The sequence below is a fragment of the Orcinus orca genome, chromosome 6 (assembly GCF_937001465.1).
Source record: "Orcinus orca chromosome 6, mOrcOrc1.1, whole genome shotgun sequence".
Taxonomy (NCBI): Eukaryota; Metazoa; Chordata; class Mammalia; order Artiodactyla; family Delphinidae; genus Orcinus; species Orcinus orca.
Window position 1 is genome coordinate 52,208,763 of NC_064564.1, and position 19,400 is coordinate 52,228,162.

General features: G+C 41.7%; 1 protein-coding gene across 4 annotated transcripts in view; it reads left to right on the forward strand.

Annotated features, from left to right (window-relative positions):
• Window positions 1-296: 296 nt before the first annotated feature.
• The window catches only part of SLC24A2 (solute carrier family 24 member 2), a 245,728-nt gene continuing 226,624 nt past the window's right edge, over window positions 297-19,400 (forward strand). The window contains exons 1-2 of one of the 4 annotated variants that reach the window (XM_049711051.1): window positions 297-612; window positions 2,481-3,568. In XM_049711051.1, coding sequence (XP_049567008.1) covers window positions 2,636-3,568 — 933 coding nt within the window. In that variant the 5' untranslated portion in view covers window positions 297-612; window positions 2,481-2,635. The remainder of the gene's footprint in view (window positions 613-2,480; window positions 3,569-19,400) is intronic. The other 3 variants (XM_049711052.1, XM_033439717.2, XM_033439718.2) reach the window with 3 other exon arrangements.

Below are 19,400 nucleotides of genomic sequence, written 5' to 3' on the forward strand. Positions count from 1 at the left end.
AAACCAGAGACCTCAGAAACCCTGGGCCTGAACATACAACCCTGCAGCCCTTCTTGCCTTTTCACTGATCGTCTTTGTTGCCATTACACATTACATGGCCTCCTAAATGTGTGACTGCTGTCACTTTTTGCAGATAATTGGAGAGGAGGGGCCCAGCAGAGATGACCCTAAAGTTGGCAACACTTTCAGGCTTTGGTAATCAGGCGCGTCACCGTCCTGTACGATTTCTCCTCTCCGTCCTTGCTCGCCTGCAAATCCTGACCCCCGTCCTCACTGCAGAGAAATCTGCGAAGGGACGGCTGCCGGCGTCGCCTCTGCGCTCAGGAGGCGTGGAGCAGAGAGCGCGGGAGCAGAGCGTCCTGCGGCCACGCTCCCCGCGCGGAGGCGAGAGGGAGGGGCCGGAGGGGGCCCGGCAGCACCAGAGGCGGCGCGCGGGGCTCGCGGCGGCTCAGTCTCCTCCCCAGCCCAGCCCCGGACGGCGAGAGCGGCGGCGAGTGCGAGCCGCAGCCCGGGCCTCGGAGCGAGGAGGCGGAGGGCCGGAGAAAGCGGAGGACCGGAGCGGCGGGCCGCGCTCGGGCCGCCGCCGTGTGCGCGTTCTCCTGGCGGATCCCGGTAAGTGCGGGCGGTCGAGCCCCGGCCAGCCGCCAGGCATGGTGGCCGCAGTGGTCGTTGTCCCCGTATCCCGGTTGCGCGCATCCCGCTGCAGGCTCACAGGTAGCTCCGCGGTGGACGTGGTGCCCCAGGCCCCGAAAGGAGTTAGCCAACTCTCTGCGCTCCCAGGCGGGGTTTCCGAGCCCCGACTTCTCCCACCCCAACCGCCCCTGCTTCCGGCTCGGGGTAGGGGGCGCTGGGCAGGGCCTGCAGTCGGGGAAGGCGCAAAGAGGGGCGCTCCCCTTCCCCACCTACTCACCAACGATTCGGGAAGATGCCGGCCAAGCCCCTCCTCAAACTGCATCCCAGCCTCTGGCTCGCTAGTGGGGCGTCTGTCCTTCAGTTTTATTTTCCTATGAACCCACCAGGGAAAGTTTGGGACCACACACGGCAAAGTTGGGGCGCGGCTAGGGGTGCACTTCGCCGGCCGAGCGGTGGGTTTTGCAGGTCGAGCCCGGCTCAGGCTGGAGCCGATAGCGCACCCTGGGAGTTGAGTCTGTCCCTGACGTTTGCCCCGGCCGAGCTTTGTGACAATCCCGAGCGCAGTGAGTTGCTTAATCGTTCACGCTAAGCATAGGCATCTGTCAGGCCAGCCGAGAATCTCTGTGCTGGGTTAGGTTTATCTCAGGAGTAATAGCATCTCAGCCTGGTTTGATTTGGGCTCCCTCTGCAAACCTGAGTTCCAGCTAATCTCAGTGTGTCACTGGCGTGTGTTTAATTAGCTTATTTTACACCTGGGATGATCTCAGCGAATGCCTCTAAAATGAAATCGTTGATACAAGAAAAAACCAAAACCCCAAAACAAAACTGTTTTTTAAAGAAAATTAAAAAGGGGAACCTTCGGAATATCAGCTGTCATGTGTGGGTATTTTACCCTTCTCTGTGGAGACAGAGAATGAAAACTGCTTGGGTATCTCACCTACTAGAGAGTCAGTGTCAGGGCTATTTTTGGCAGATTTTGTGGACAGAGGTATCACTGCAGCTTGCATATTGTTTATGAAATACACATTTGATGTCTTGAAGCAGCCTACTTGTTAGAAGTTGTTTGATTTACTAAGTTGTCTATTTTAAATACGACTAAAGGTTGTTTTTTAAAATAAGCTTTAGCTGAATACAGTGTCTAGATATTTAGGGAAGACAGTTTGTTCATGTCATCAGAACATTCTTTTGTAAACTTAAATTTTTAAAGGGCTACTTTTCTGCATTTGCTATAGGAGGGGCTTTCTATGAAAAATAGGATCCTGAGATCTTTATGTGTGCAGGAAAAGAGTGCTGTCTCCTCCAACACTCAGCCCTTGCCAAGTGATAGATTAATCAGAAAAGTGTGCCTGCAACTGGAATTATATAATTGGACCAAAAGAAAAGACAGTGGTTTTGATTGTCAAATATGTAGATAATTCTAAAGGAAGTGATACCTTTTTTAGCCCTGGGAGGTTATTTGTTACATGAATTAAGGTGGGATAAATAAAGATTTCCATCTACATCTATAAAATTTTTGTATTTAACAGACACAAATACATAGTCTGTGTCTAACATTGGATTTACCAAAATGTTTGCCTTTGTACATACACTGTCATAAGTGCCTAGTATGTGTCACGTCCTACTCTTAATGCTTCATGTATTTTAACTCATCCTCAAAGCAGCACTTGGTGGTAGGTGCTGTAATTGTCCTAATTTTTGAAATGGGGAAACTGAGGCACAGAAAAATTAAGGAACTTAATCCAAGGTCGCATGGCTATAGGATAGGATTTTTTCATATCTGCCAAGTTGTTTTGTAAAAAAGACATGATTTTACGATTCACATATCCTTGTTTTTATTTTTATTTAAGCATAAATGTTGAAAATATTTCATGTGAAGCCTAAGAATCCCTGATTGTGGAAGCACCCCAGAAGCACTGTTAACTGTAAAGTGAGGAAAAGTATGAAAGAACCATCTGGTTGAGTGTACAATTCGAAGACCACCACATCCACCAGAAGACCCAGGATGGATCTGCACCAAAGCACCACCACCATCTCTTTCCTTGAGAAATGGTGTTCAGATAAGTCACCGTCTGGCTGCAGGAGACATTATAATGTCAGAAAAAAACTGAAGTTGATTCGAATCTTAGGCCTTTTCATGGGCCTGGTAGCCATTAGCACTGTTCCGTTTTCAATCAGTGCCTTTTCTGAGACAGAGACACCGAGCACAGGAGAGGCCAGTGGTGCAAGTGGCCCCAGGGTAGCACACGATTACCGTCAAAGAACTCTCTTAGATTTAAATGACAAGATTCGAGATTATACGCCACAGCCACTTGTTTCTCAGGAAGGCAAATCTGAGAATAGTACAGATCATGCCCAAGGAGACTACCCAAGAGACATCTTTTCCCTCGAGCAGCGGAGACAAGGTGCCATCATTCTCCATGTCATTGGAATGATCTACATGTTCATAGCCTTAGCCATTGTCTGCGATGAGTTCTTTGTTCCCTCTTTGACTGTCATCACTGAAAAACTGGGCATCTCTGATGATGTGGCTGGAGCCACCTTTATGGCTGCCGGGGGCTCAGCCCCAGAACTTTTCACGTCTCTCATAGGGGTATTTATCGCTCACAGCAATGTTGGCATTGGCACAATCGTGGGCTCAGCGGTGTTCAACATCCTCTTTGTCATTGGCATGTGTGCTCTGTTTTCCAGAGAAATCTTAAACCTGACGTGGTGGCCACTCTTTCGGGATGTGTCCTTCTACATCATTGACTTGATCATGCTGATCATATTTTTCCTGGATAACTTTATCATGTGGTGGGAAAGCTTGCTTCTCTTAACAGCTTACTTTGGCTATGTGGTTTTCATGAAATTCAACGTCCAAGTAGAAAGATGGGTGAAGCAAATGATAAACCGCAACAAAGTCGTCAAGGTGACAGCACCAGAGGCCCAAGCAAAGGTTGGTGGTGGTGGTTGTTTATTTAATGTCTTCTTGACCATAGCTCTGAACTCTTATGTTTTTTAGATCTGCCACTTTTTAAATGGGACGGTGTTTGGGGCTGTAATGAATAGCAGGGTGCTTTATGCATTTCTTTGACAGCCAGACCAACATGACAGTGGGAAAAATAATTTGGGGGGTATTCTGGGGAATGTCTACTAAGTTCTCAAGCTACTTGCCTCAGAGTAAAACATTTATAAATATAGGTTACATAAGCTTCTCAGAGCAGGCTCAGCAGTTATTTGTCGCTTATTTTCTTATTTTTGTGAGCCATTTTATTTTCATGGGAAAGTGTGTGTGTGTGTGCCTTGTGAGTTGCAGGGCTTTTTCGATTTAAATGAATGTGTGACAGTTATCAAGAACCATCTCTTTAAAGGTGCTTAGCGAAGAAAGTTTGTTTGTGTCAGCAGAGCTGGATCTTTAAGTCAGCAGCCTAGGGCCTAGCAGGACTGGTCGTTAGAATGGGTCCTGGCCATTCTTCTTGATGCACACAATAGCGCTTCAGACCACTCGACCAGGCACCGATCGGGATATGTGAAAGAGTCAGTGGCAAGCCATCCTGCCTGCCTCTGTAGCTCGAGGGCCCATTTTGCACGCCATGATAAACATGACCCAAAATATTTTTTATGGTAGGATTTGAGGGAGTTTTAATGACATTTTAGTGGCCATCCTACCACTTAGGTAGCAAGCAAGTTGGTAAAGAGCTTAGAAGAAATCGATCTGCAAAAATATAGATTAATTATTAAAAATAATCCATGGGCCACATCAATAAAATTTTCTGTTAAGTAGAGTAATGCCATTCTGATCTATATCCTAACATTGGAATGTCGTCTCGGAATGTGATTTTAAACAGTAAAACAAAATACATATGCAGACTTTTCATACTTGCATCTGGAGAAATTCTCATGTATGCAAAAAACGGATGTTGAGTGGAGGGTGAGATGTTTTGTCCAGAATGAAGGAAAAAATGATATTAATTTAGCATAATTCCTTTATGTTCAAGTTGATGACCATCCATCATTTTTGTAGCAGCCGTGAAATAGAAGCAAAGCACAGACAAAAAAACCACTAGTAATATTTCTATTTATTCCATGCAAAAAAGAAATGTTCTATACTGTATTTTTTCTAATGTATCACTCAGTGTATCGTTGGTTGTTAGAAACTGTAGTAAAAAAAAAAAAAATCGTGGCAAATAAGCATTCAGATGTGATAGTGAGTCTGTATCCTTGAGGGCGTAAGACAGGGTCATCACTGGAGCCCAGTCCCTGATCTAATTTTGTAGCCCAAAGGATGATCCCTCAAGCCATCTCCTCAAGACTGGCTACAAGTTTGAGTGGTTTGCATTAGTCGTCTACGTGTGTATTCCAGTTAGAATGCTAAACAGTTGCCGAGGGAAAGGCCTGTTTTTTAGAGGCAAGGGAATGATTTGGTGTCTTATAAATATCCTGGGCCCATCAAAGCTAAAAAGTCTTTTTGAGAACTCAGTACTTTTTCGTTTTGGTATGCCGCAGTGGAACTTTATTAACTTAGGCACAGACTCGGCTAAAGGTTATGTTGGCAACGTGTATGAAAAAGGAATTTGCAGAGCAGTCCAATGGTGTATTGAAGATTGCAGGGGGATTTTGTCTTCTGATAGGGAGGAAGGAGGTGGTTTTGTGCATTTAGTAATAACCTTTTAAATATGGTTTACAGAAGGTTTTTAATAAATTATAAGTCACTCATTAAATCAGCTCTTGCAGGCTTTTTACCTACTATATTAGGTGACTGTCATGTCATTTTAATGGTAATTTAAAAGTCAATAACTTAGGCTGGCATTCCTTAAAGTTGTTACTCATATACATAATTTTTGCTATGCTTAATATTGTGCATTTTAAAAATTTTGGAATTCTGGATTTACCTGATTAAAAAAGAAAGCAAATTATATTCATGACTATATCTCCTGTTTCTGATTTACCTCCAAAATATGTTCATTTTATTATTTTCCTTTGAGCACCAAATAGCTTTAGTTTATTCCACTTAATCATTATTATTTATTTTGTCATTCAGTAACTAGATTGAACTATAAATTATCATGGGACCAGAATTTTTTAACATAGCTAAGTCTTGTTCGGTATGCTGGAACACAGATATTTTTAGGTGGAACAGTACATAATGATGTGTGATTTCCTTTAGGAAATTTTACCTTGCCAATTTCACTTTTGAATAATTGTTGGAAAAAATTTTTTTCAGCAGTTGGTCTTTATCAGATGTCTGACTTCAGAATCTTATGGAGATTTTGCTCTCTAAGCACTGAACATAAGGTGTATCAAGGAGGGATGAGTCTTTGAGCTTGGCTGTCTTGTTCTCTGATCTGCAAAGTCAATTTCTGGCTGTATACTCCACCTTTCTTACCTAAGTCAGTGCTTCTAACATCATCAGAACACTCAGAAAAAGACCCCAAGCCAAAGACAGCCCTCAATGGAGTCTTCATAGAGAGGAATGTGCTGTACAAGAGTTTAGGAAGCAAAATACTAAGCATATTTTTAGGCAAAGCTACCTCATTGTCTTAATTGCACAATTATGGAAGAGGGGAGTATGGGAAAGTGGAGGAAACATATTTTAGATATTTTTATACAAGTCATCAATGGTTCTTACTAAAAACTCATCAATTCTGCTGGGCTGTAGACAGTGAAATATCTTTGAAACTGCTTGCTTCCTGGACCGGTTGAAAATCTTAATTTGGTTTCATTATTGATGATGGGGCAACCGTGGAGCATGAAAAATTAGAAAATACAAACAGTTTTCTCATATTTAAAGTAATAGTTTCCCATTTTATTTAACTGTTCCACCTGGTGTTTGGTTTTTTAATTTGATATTTTTATTGCATCTTTTAGTGATAATATTATTGTTTAAAAAAATGTCGTGTAGTGTCATGACATGGTAAGGAGATCCTGGGCTTTGATTCAGGGAAAAAGGGTGTTAGCCCAGGTGTATAATAAGACTTGTGACCTCAGAGAAGTCACATAAACTCACTGAGCCTCATTTTCCTAATTAGGAAAATGAAAATAATAATACCTACTTCATAAAGTTGGGAAAATTACTAAATGAAGAAATGAATGTTAAGCAGCTAACATAGTCCTTGGCAAATGTGGGTTGTTCACTAAGTGTTAGTTCCTTTCCTTTCATCTTTTGTTCTTAAATGAAAAGTGAATCAGGATAAATTATTTCAAATTTGAGAATTTCAAAATATTCCTTGAAGATTGTAGTTCATGCCAGTGAATCACTGAGTTAAGCAGGCTGTTGTCTCCCTTAGGGGCATGTGATATTTGTCATAATATAATATTTTTAAGCCTAATTTCATATACAGTGAACGTATGCAGGGAAGACATTATTATAAACTCCAAGGAAACCTTCAAATGCCTTTGTTGTCCTGAAAGTTTATTTCCTAAACTGTGGTTTAGAAATATCTATGCTAAGCAGAGATTTTTGTTTTAAGGGTATTTTTATTTATAAATGATTGGGACTATCTTCCAAAAACCTCTCCAGAGCTGGTTGGGAATTAATTTGAATCCTGCAGGATGTGAAGCAATGGAGTTTCAGGGCATCTGGCATGTTTTGCAGTGTGCCTGGCCTGCCTGCTGAGGTCCCCTGATCTGCTATGGTGCTAGGCTGTCATTGGCCTAGAAAGCAGCTGTCCATGGTATTTAACTTCTTCTTAGACTTGGCACTGTAATCTGACAGCATGTCAGCCCAGTTCAAATGAAGGGAATGGTCTAAATAAAGATGCTTAAAGCTGGATAGTTGAAGGCAGGCTACTTAGTAATTTAGGTGTGCCTTGCTTTATTCATTTTGTGTGTTCCTGAAAAGTTGCTTGCCAGCAGAGTGTTTGCAATGCAAATTGTTATTAATGATCATGGGAAAATCGAAATTGAAACAATATTATAAACTTCATAAAGTGAAGTATTTCTGGTAAGATGCTAAACCATAAACAATTATATAAATATAAATGTATAGTCCCAAGCCTTCTTAAGGCAAAGAATATGTTATAAATTCAACCTTTGTTTCCCCTCCATACCTAGTATGTAAATTAGTAAAATTAATGTGCAGATTTCAGTGAGATCATCCTTATAGTGAGTATTACTTGATAGACTTGGAAACTCTCTGTCCTCAAAAGAAAGAAAATATAGGCACTAAAATTCTTAACTGACTAGATGCCTGTGATTGTAGCATTCTTTTGAGTTCCTGGACCCAATTCAAATGTGTAGGGGTCAGGTAGGGGGTGCTTCCCTCCCAACACCAAGAAATTTTCAGACACCAGCAGGGTGTCCAAGAATTTAACTCAATTCTGACACTGTCCACCCAGAGAGAACATCAGTTTTTCACAAGTTAAGGGTTCAGTCCTACAAGACTGCCCCCACTCCCCATGCAGGTCACAAGTCCAGGTTGTTACCTGTAATTCTGACCTACTGGCTGTAAGTCAGAGGTTCCAGTGACCCCCTCCTCGGGTTCAATGAATTTGCCAAAGGATCTCTCAAAACTAAGAGAAACATTTCACTCACTAGATCGCTGGTTTCTTATAAAAGGATATAACTCAGGAGCAGCTGGCTGGAGGAGATGTCTAGGGTGAGGCACGGGGAAAGGCATGGAGCTTCCGTGCCCTCTCCAGGCACCACTCTCCCAGCACCTCCAGGTGTTCACCAACTCTGAACTCTGCCATTTTGGGGGGTTTTATGGAGGCTTCATTACGTGGGTGTGGTTGATTAAATCATTGGCCACTGGCGATTGATTTGACCTCCAGCCCCTCTCTCCTCAGTCCCACCCTTCAATCACACAGTTGGCTCCATTGACAACCAGCCCCCATCCTTAGGTGCTTTCCTAAAGTTGTCTTATTAACATAAAAAAACGACACCCATGGGCTTCCCTGGTGGCGCAGTGGTTGAGAGTCCGCCTGCCGATGCAGGGGACACGGGTTCGTGCCCCGGTCCGGGAAGATCCCACGTGCCGCGGAGCGGCTGGGCCCGTGAGCCATGGCCGCTGAGCCTGCGCGTTCGGAGCCTGTGTTCTGCACAGGAGAGGCCACAACAGGGAGAGGCCCGCATACCGCAAAAAAAAAAAAAAAAAAAAAAACACGACACCTTTATCACTCTCCACACTTAGGAAATTCCAGGGGTTTTGAGAGCCTCGAGCCCGGAACTGTGAACCAAGACCAAATATATATGAGAAATATATTTTGGTCATCTGAATGACCAAATATATATATTTCTTATAAATCACAGTATCACAAGTCTGTTTGTTGATCTAGGGATACAGCATGGTGCTATTTTCCTTGTTTTGTTTCCCTCTACTTATGTTAAAAGCAAACCCTTCAGTTACTGCATATGATTCAAAGAGTGAAGGAGGCACTTTGACAGACTCAGAAAGCCCAGTGGATTTTAATACACAGAGGGCAGATTGCCCATGGCTGTTTCCCTAGCTACTCTGGTTCCTCCAGCAAGAGATGACCTAAACTTTGTGAATCCTGGCAATGTTGAGAGTGAGGACTTATCACCACTTCCCTTCCTGTCTCCTTTCTTCCTCTCTCCTTTTCGCCTCCCTTCTCCCCCTTTTTTTTCCTAGAACCAGATAATTTGTATTTTAACTTTAACAAGGAATGAGATTGTTAAGTTGCTCAAAGATGAGTCAAGAACATCTGTGTGGATTTGACTGCTTTAGTTTCTTCATTCTTCTATTTTCAACCTCCTTTTGTTTTAGGTAAGTCTCTAGTAAACAGAATATAGCAGCATTTTGTTTAATTCAGTTTGACAATCATTATCTTTTAGCTGGAAAGTTCAGTTTATTTACATTGATTGTGATTACTATTACATTTGGATTCTTTTCTATCATGCTATTTTAAACTTTCTATTTTTTATAACTTTTTTTTGTTTTTGTTTTGGATTGATTTTTTTCTAAATCTGCTTTTCCCATTAGTAGTTTGGAATTTATACATCTTATTTCTAGTCTTTCACTGTTTACCCTAAAAATTTTAATGCATATATACTCAACAGAGTGTAAAGCTAATATCTTTACACTCATGCTAAACATCTTAAGGGCCTTAGAGCGTTTTAACTCAGTCTCCTGTCCCCCAATGTAAATGACTTGAAGTCTACAATTTAAGTTCTACCTTGATGTTTTATAACAGCTTTATTGAGGTATAATCTTCACTTTTTAAATCCTACAAATTAGACATTATGCCATCAATGTTTTTAGAAGTATCCACATTTTTACCAGTTTTTCTCTTCATTTCTTTTCTCATATCAGACCTTTTCTCTATGACTTTTTCTTGTACTGACTAACATTCTTTATAAGTTCCTTTAGCAAGAATCTGTTAATAGTATCTGCTCCTGATTTTTATTTGCTTACAGATCTATTTTACTTTTGTTCTTGAAGGATAGCTTTGGTGGGTAGAAAGTTATTTTCTCATTCCACTTTGAAATAATAATTCTACTGTCTCTGACTTCCACTTTTGCCATTTAAAAGACTGCTGCTGGTGTGAATGTTGCTCCCTTGTAAGAAGTTGGTCTCTTCTCTTTGACTACTTTATAAGGTTTTCTCTTTGTTTTTGGTGTTCGGCATTTTCCTGATGCCATGACAGGTGTGATTTTCTCACTTAATTATCCCCTATTTGTGATTCATTAGACTTCTTGAATTTGAGGATTAGTGCCTTCCACCAATTTGGCCTCTACCTCATTCTTCCCATAATCTTCTAGAATTCTGATTGGATATATGTTATACCATATATATATAACCTGTTCTTCATGTCTTTTAACTACTCATCTTTTTCTGTGTTCTTCTTGCTGATCATTTCTTTATATCTGCTTTCTACTTTCTAATTTTCTCTTCAATTTTGTCTAATCTGCTCTGGTGCTCATCTGTTTAGTTTCTAATTGTAATTATTATATTTTTCATTTCTAGGTTTTGTAGCTCCTTTTCACCACTGTCGGGTTGATTTTCACTGTTCTTCTTCTATTATTTAATGCCTTCTTTTATTTTTCTAAACATATTAAGTATATTTATAATTCATAATTGGTATTTCTAGTGTTAGTGTCCTTGCAGATCTAGTTGTGTTGTTTTATGTTTCATGTGGGGTTGCTTTCTTATGTATTTAGTGATTTCTTTTAAAACTTTTTTTTTTTTTGCTGTATGCTGGCCTCTCACTGTTGTGGCCTCTCCCGTTCCGGAGCACAGGCTCCGGACGCGCAGGCTCAGCGGCCATGGCTCATGGGCCCAGCCGCTCCGCGGCATGTGGGATCTTCCCGGACCGGGGCACGACCCCGTGTCCTCTGCATCGGCAGGCGGGCTCTCAACCACTGCGCCACCAGGGAAGCCCTCTTTTAAAACTTTGAACTCATATTTCTTGGAACTTGACCTGTAGGGAGTCACTGAGGCCTCGGTTCTAAGTGTATCCCAACAGAGAGGACTTGTTTGCTCTTCTCTCAAGTTCCCGGGAGCCCAACCAACCTGGAACCATTCTAACCTAAATGTCTGACTTTTTTCTACCCATGTAGTGTGAATTCAGACTCCAAAGCCAGGAGTGAGGCTGTGCTTAGAAATTCTTAAGGGAGACTCTTTTTTCTTGCTCTTTTTTTCAGTACCACTCAAAACTAAGGCCAAAATAGGCACATTCTACTATTTCCCTTCGGTAGGCAGATTTGTTTTTCCTTATTCACCCACTAAGAGTGTCCACCCTTCAGGGTTTCTAGCTTATTGGGAGTGGAGGCCCCTGAAGTACCTCCTCCCTATCAGGCCTCATGTTTGTAGCTTCCACAATCCTAGTTTCTGACCACTGGGGAATGGCAAATACCTCAGAGGCAAAGCAACACAGACCCCTCTGGATTTGTGCTTAGTTGGTGTTCTAGGTTCTAAGAAATCCCTGCTTCCTCACTAATATAGTTGGGTAATTTAAAAATATATCAAAGAATATAGTATCCAATAATTTGAGGTGTATATAGTGAAAATGGTTTCTCTGAATGTTTAATCATCATACTGCCAAAAATTATGTTTTAGACTTTGGATTTGTCAAATGATAATGCATATAACAAGGGATGATAATACGTGTTTTAATTGTATACTTTCAGAATGTTTAATATAGCCTGACGTTGTAATAAAACTCCTTATCAACAAATCCTACCAATGGCAAATTTTGAGTCAAATCAAATGTAAAAGGCAATTCTAACAGAAAGTTTAAATTGTAGATTTGCCTTTTAAATAATATTTTTACCAGATACTTAAAGTAATATATTCATTGTACAGGATTATAAAAACACATCAAAATACAAAAAAATTTAAATAGCCTATAATCTCTCCATCGCACCATCCAGAAATAACTATGAACATTTTTGCATTTATTCTTCCAGACTTACACACACACACACACACACACACACACACACACACACGCACATATGTACCTATATATCTAAATAAGTTTGAATGATATTGGATATGCACAACTTTAAACTTATATTGAATATATACCATTTTAACTTTTTTTTTTTTTTTTTGCGGTACACAGGGCTCTCACTGCTGTGGCCTCTCCCGTTGCGGAGCACAGGCTCCGGACGTGCAGGCTCAGCGGCCACGGCTCACAGGCCCAGCCGCTCCGCAGCATGTGGGACCTTCCCGAACCGGGGCACGAACCCGTGTCCCCTGCATCGGCAGGCGGACTCTCAACCACTGCGCCACCAGGGAAGCCCCATTTTAACTTTTTAACTTGGTTTATTATGAGCATTTCCTCAGATCATTAACTGTTTTTCACAACGGTTATTCACTGTTTAGCATTATCATAAAATAGAAAGTTATTTTCATATTATATTTCACTACTATAAAAAATGCTACAGCCAGCAGCCTTACACATGAATTTTTGATTTTGGAGAAGCAGAAATTCTGGAACAAAGTTTATGAGCTTTTTAAAGTTTCTGCTAGGTTGCTACATCCTTGGTAGTGTGGACTATTAGCATTTTTAATGTTTTCCAATTTCATAGGTGAAACAACATTACATTGTTTTAATTTGCATTTCGTTGATTAATTGGGAGGGTGAAAATATGTTTCTTGAGAATTCAAATTTTCATTTATAGATTGCCAATTTCCTATGTGTCTTTTGTGTCATTTTTAAAGTTCGCTGTGATGACTCAAAAATCTCTTACAAACATATGCTGAGAAACCCTAACTTTAGCTCTCATACTTCCCCACATTTCCACACCTAAATCAAGGCAGGAAGTTGTTGCAATTTTTGTTTTAAAGGATGAATTATTCTAAAGAAGGAGACCTTGTGACCCAGGAGTTAAGAAATGATATTCCCAAGGGACGGGGTGTGCCCCCCCCCCCCCCGCCAACCACGTGACTTTGGTGGATCCTGTACGTCCTAGGACCCTATCTCCAGATCTGGAAAATGGGAGATTTGACCCACATGACCTAAAAGATTACTTTAGCTTGTCATTTCTGTCCTCAGAGGCTCTCATCCTTACTATGTGGAATACTCCAACCATGCCAAACTAAAATCTAACACATTTACCTAAAACAGAAGACCAGATTCTCACCATAACCACAACACCAAACTCTTTTCCTAACCTGGCTTACCTGTAGTATTTTCGCTTAAATGATTTAATTGACTTGGCTAAACAGTAATTTTTGTTTAAGCATGCTTTGGGAGGCAGTTCTTCCATACAGACAGGAGAACAACTTGCACAGGAGAAAATCATTTAAAGTTTACTGCAGGACTCTACACCGCCTCAGCTTTGTGGCTTCTGGCAGTGGAAACCCTCAGTGGCAGCTGCATGTGTGTCCCTGGATCACTGGTCTCTGCTGGTCTCTCCAAAGTCGAGAGAAGAGAGAGATCTGAAAACTGGACGCGTGCTTAATACCCGATCTTTACCACATCAGCATTCTGAAACAGGTACCATCTCCACTGGCAGATCAGGAACCTGAGGACCAGAAAACATAAATGATTGCCTAAGGTCCAAATTTAGTGGTAAACCGCATTTGAACTTGGGTCTGTCTGACTCCTAAATGCATTCTAGTTTTCTTGTTGCTTCCTGCTGGACAGTTGGGAATAAAGACAAAGCAAACCTCCAAATTAGATGCACATTTCATATTAGGCTGTGTTAAGTCAGTGACTTTTAAATATTTTTTACCACGACCCCCACTAAAAAATATATTTTACATCTCAATTCAGTATATACACATACCCATGCACATATACATACATATGTATATGTTTACATATATAAAAATAAAATCTAAGTGTGAGGCATATATATATATATATATATATATAGCATTTTCTACTCTGTTAAAAATGCTAGTTTCAACCCTAAAATAATTTCATGACCCACCAATGGATTGTGACCTAAGTTTTAAAAAATAGTATTTTTAGAAATTCCTTTTTCTTCCTTCTTCCTCTTAGTGGGGCTGCCCTTCAAGGCTATGCTAATGTACTGCACAAGGGCATCTGTCTGACCAAGGGGGCAAATAGGGACAGAAATCCAGACATCACTCTACTGGACAAGCTGTGTGCTTTGGTGTGGGACTGTGTCTGCCCAGGGGAAAGGGTGCCTTTTCTTAATTCCACAAAGGTGCCCTTTAAGCTGGTGGTGGCTTTGCTTCTTACGCCCTCTGGCTCTGACAGAGACTGATTGCAGGGTAAGGAAGGTGCAGATCAAAGCATGATGTGCTCCCTGAGCCTCGACTCATCCTTGGTTCCCAATGAGCTTGTCATCGGGTGGGAAAGAAATGTGGATGAAACAGGGAGATATGGAGTCAGAAAGAAGCAGAACCTTGCCAAGAAGGCTGACGCTGCATTTCAATTAGGTTGGTTACCTTTTTATGAAGGATTGGATTTGTAAACCAAATGATGCAGACACGGTTCTTGTCCTGGTAAAAGCTGATGGGTTTGGAAAGGGTCTGGGCACCAGACTATATTAATGCCATGTTTACAGCTTTAAAGGATGCACTCAGAATCCTGCACTGGCAGGAACCAAGCCTGGAGAGATGGAGTCCCTTTCATCCCACACACTGGCAGTCTAACCCTAGTCCAGGTACTTTGCCCCAAGTGTCTCCTCTGAAAATGAAGGGGCTAGTTTATCTCCAGGGTCCCCACCAGCTCTGATAATTCTGTGCCTCTCTGTTAATGGGAAAGAAACAAATATATGTCCCTAATTATGGACTGACCAACAGAAGAGGTGGTCAGGTAATGAAGCCCTGAACTTACCACCTTCAGAGTACTTTTCCAGTTAAGAAGACCAATGAAAGGAGATTAGTTCCTTTGAAGGGGTAATGCAGGCTTCTTCACCTGTCCATAGGACGTTCTTAGAAAGGGTCAAAGTTGCTGGTGCTCTGTACTTTCTCTTTTACTGCTTGATGGACATTGAGCTGGGCAAGGAGGTTGCAAGTAGAAATAGAGGTTTCCCCTTCAGCAGCCCCATTCCTCCCACTTAAAGTGTCATCTGTTGCCCTAACCACTTGTAGGCTAAGTCAGTTTTATTTTTCCCTGTCACCTGATAGCAATGAAAAAGATGTTGAGCCTCTTCTATTATTTTAGGCATGCGGTAGGCACTGAGTATTGGTGCATGTGTTCTAGGAACCTGTGACTTTGTTTCCTGAGAGGGAGGATGATGTTTAAGGGTTAACACAATAGAATTATTATTTAAGACTGAGATAGAGTGTGACCCTCCTTGCTGTGTGATCTTGGGCAAGTTACCGAACCTCTCTGGGCTTATGTTTGCTCATCCATAGATTAAGAAAAAATAATAGCCCTTCCCCCCGAGAAAGGCTGTGAATTTTGATGCAATCACACAGGAAAAGTGATTAGCAGAATACGGTCCCACTCACCCACATATATTCTATTCCTGGTCTCTTTTCCTCTGAGTCCCTCCCATATGCTGTTAGCCTGCCCTCCTGTCATTTCAGGACCTTGCCTCCCTCCCTAGGCGCTCTTCTCTCTGCCTCCCAAACAGCCAGATGAAGGAGCAATTCCCCAACTGATCCCTAGCTAATAGTCAAATCCTCAGTGTTTGGACTTGAACCTGCTTTCCTTCTGTTCTTGCAGAGGGTTTAGGAGAGAAGTAGTTTCCCTGTTTGGAAACTGAACCTTGCTCAACTACGAAGTTCTCTCGAGGTCCCTTGTCATTGTCCTGTAAATGTATTTACTCTTTTCTTGTATACATCATCAGTGTTCAATCTTAGCTTGTCACATCTCCATCCAGTCGTGGCTGGGCCTTATGTTGGTTTGCCAGCATCTGTGTTTTCTGCCTTGGATCAAATCACTCCCTTTGACTCAGGAACTAACCAATCCCACCTGCAGTATTTGGTGTCTCGCTTGGTATCTAGGGTAGAAGGGAAAAGGGCACTGAATACCCTTCGGAAATTGATAATGGTGCTGATGAGTGTTCACGATCAAAAGTCTGGGCCTGAATCATTCATAAAACATAGTTGCTTATGTATTAAAGTCAAGGAGCAAACAACAAATATCTGACTTGAGAAACAGAATTCATTAGACATTCTCCAGTCTCCTCAGGTTGGAAGTGTGGCTGTCAGGGCAGGTAAGGGCCATCAATTCTAAAGGCCAGATCACTCCAGCTGTGGCCTCGAAGTAGCTCTCCTTACCGTGTAGCATTATGTAGTGTTTCTCTCTATTGACTTTTTTTTTTAAGATTTTCTGTTTTTTTTTTAAATTTATTTTTGGCTGTGTTGGGTCTTCATTGCTGTGCATGGCCTTTCTCTAGTTGTGGTGAGCGGGGGCTACTCTTCGTTGTGGTGCGTGGGCTTCTCATTGCGGTGGCTTCTCTTGTTGCAGAGCACGGGCTCTAGGTGCACGGGCTCAGTAGTTGTGGCGCACGGGCTTAGTTACTCCGTGGCATGTGGGATCTTCCCAGACCAGGGCTCGAACCCATGTCCCCTGCATTGGCAGGCGGATTCTTAACCACTGTACTATCAGGGAAGTCCTCTATTGACTTTTTATAACAGTTTTTTTGAGATATAATTCACTTATCATAGAATTCATCCTCAATGTGGAATTCACTGGTTTTTCGTATATTCAGAGTTGTAAAATCATCACCACTATGTTTAGAACATGTTCATCACCACCAAAAAGAAACCTGTATCTATTAATAATCACTCCTCATCCCTCTTTCTGTCCCCATCCCTGGTAGCCACCAATCTTCTTTCTGTTGCTATAGATTTGCCTATTGTGGACATTTCAGATCAATGGGAATCATACAATATGTGGCCTTTTGTGTCTGGCTTCTTTCAGTTAGCATAATGTTTTCAAAGTTCATCCGTGTTGTTGCCTTTTTATGGCCAAATATTCCATTGTATGGATATACTATATTTTATTTATCCATTCATCAGTTAATGGACATTTGGGTTACTTCCACTTTTTGGCCATTATAAGTAATGCTGCTATGAACATTTGCTTACAAGTTTTTGTGTGGATATATGTTTTCAGTTCTCTTTGGTATACACTTAGGAGTAGAATTGCTGGGTCATATGCTCACCATATGTTTAACATTTTAAGGAACTGCCAAGCTGTTTTCCAAAGTGTCTGTACTATTTTGCATTCCTACCAGCAAGGTATGAAGGTTCCAATTTCTCTACATCTTTGCCAGCATTTGCTGGTATATGTCTTTTTGATTATAGCCACCCTAGTGGATGTGGCATAGTATCTCATTGTGATTTTGATTTGCATTTTCTTGAAGGATGATAATGTTGAACATCTTTTTCATGAGCTTGTTGGCTACTTGTATATCTTCTTTGAAGATATGTCTGTTCAAATCCTTTGCCCACTTAAAAATTGGGGTATTTGCCTTACTGTTGAATTTAAGAGTTCTTTATATATTCTGGGGGCAAGAACGTATACATGATTTGCAAATATCTTCTATTCTGTGGAATAAGGAATATGCTCCATAGATGGGGCAGCTCCTCAGCTGGGACTGGGTCTCCAAGCTGTTCCCTGTTGTTCTCTAGGCACCTACTTATACCTAGAGTGATTTGGAACCTTTGGATCAACCCGAAAGCTGCCTGTTTCCTTGAGTTGGTCTTGGAAAGCTGGATGCCCTTGAAGCTAAGGACTGGAGGAAGATTTAGGGGTTGTTTGAGGTTCAGGACTTATTGATTATAGAGAACCTGGGAACGTGAATCTACTTGAACATTGGACCCAGGATGTTTGTTGTCTGGTTGCTACATCACCCTTTTTAACCTACTCCTGATTCTTCTCTGTATTATCTAAGAGAGTTTCTTGTCATCAAATCCCTTTCCCTACGTATTATCCAGAAGCGTTGTCAAGAAAGCAGTTGGATCACAGTCCTTCTTTCCCAGATGTGAACTTCGCCCATGTTGCTGTTTGAACTTTGGCACTTAGCTTTATACATCTTGGCTGTGGGCCAATCCTGCCCATCTACCCACTCTGTGCCAAAACATATAACCTCTCCCACTCCAGGTCCTAGGAACGTTTGCATCCATTTTGAACAAAGGTTTGTAAGTATATGGAGCTACATACAGTACATAATAACAATACTAGTAATGATCTACTCTGTCATTGCCTGGCATGAACAGTAATTGCACAAACCTAATTAATGAGCACACTCCGAGCTTAAAGAGAACTTAGCCATGCAATCCTGCTGTGTACAAAAACGCACAATTGATTCAAAGCTCCAGTGGTTTTCCAAGGGGTTCAGGAAACATCCTCTCTCTTGCTGCTAGCTTGCTACAGCTGCACAGGGACTAGTGGCAGGGTGGATGGAGTTTGGGGGCCCTGAACAAGAGGCTGATTTATTTAAATAGGTTCAGATGTGCCAGGCTGCTCGTTTGGTGCTTACTTTGAAGGGCCATTACAAATCTGCTGTTTCCTGCTGCCTTTTATTTTAAGTCCAATTAAGTGGATAGCCACAAACAGCTCTGACCTTGAAAGTCTAAGTGAAGGTGAGAAATGAGAACAGGCTTCGGAAACATATGTTTTGGCGTCTTAATGCTCTGCAAGTCACAGACACTTAAGAAAAATAAATAGAACTGGATAAGATAGTGTTATGCTTTAGGAGGAAGAATTTAAATACCCTGGGAAGTATCACCACATGCTTCACTGGTGCCTAATCATCAACCACGCTAAAAATTAATCCAACTCTCTCATTTCACCGCGTGGCTCTGGGAGACCAGCCCCAAATAAGTGGTATAGCCAGTGACATTCAGCATATCATCACCTTGGATCGCAGCCTCCGCCAAGCACCTCTCCTGAGCACTGCTTCCTGTCTCTCAGCAGCCCCAGTACATGCTTTTGGTTATTTGTTTTTAGTAAAACTACTTAGAGTCTTATATGACTATTTCCGTTCAAGTTCTTGCAAATGTGGATCACAGGATGAACCTGTAGTTGAATAACTTGTATTGGATATGATCAGCGTGGGGCTTCTTATTAAAATTCTTAAAGTCCGGGCTCCCCTGGTGGTGCAGTGGTTGAGAGTCCGCCTGCAATGCAGGGGACACGGGTTTGTGCTCCGGTCCGGGAAGATCCCACATGCCGCAGAGCGGCCGGGCCCGTGAGCCATGGCTGCTGAGCCTGCGCGTCCGGAGCCTGTGCTCCAAAAAAAAGCCACCTGAAAAAAATAATATTAAGTATTTTGTGATGTGCTGTGAACTCCCCTTCTCTCTTTTAACCTTAACCTAACCAGTCCAGGAATTAAAAAAATGCTTGTCCGAGACTCTTTCTGACTCACTCTTTAACTTATTGTTAAATTTTAGTTTCTATACACCAATTTAAATATTTTAATGTTCCTACTCCCTTATTAAATGC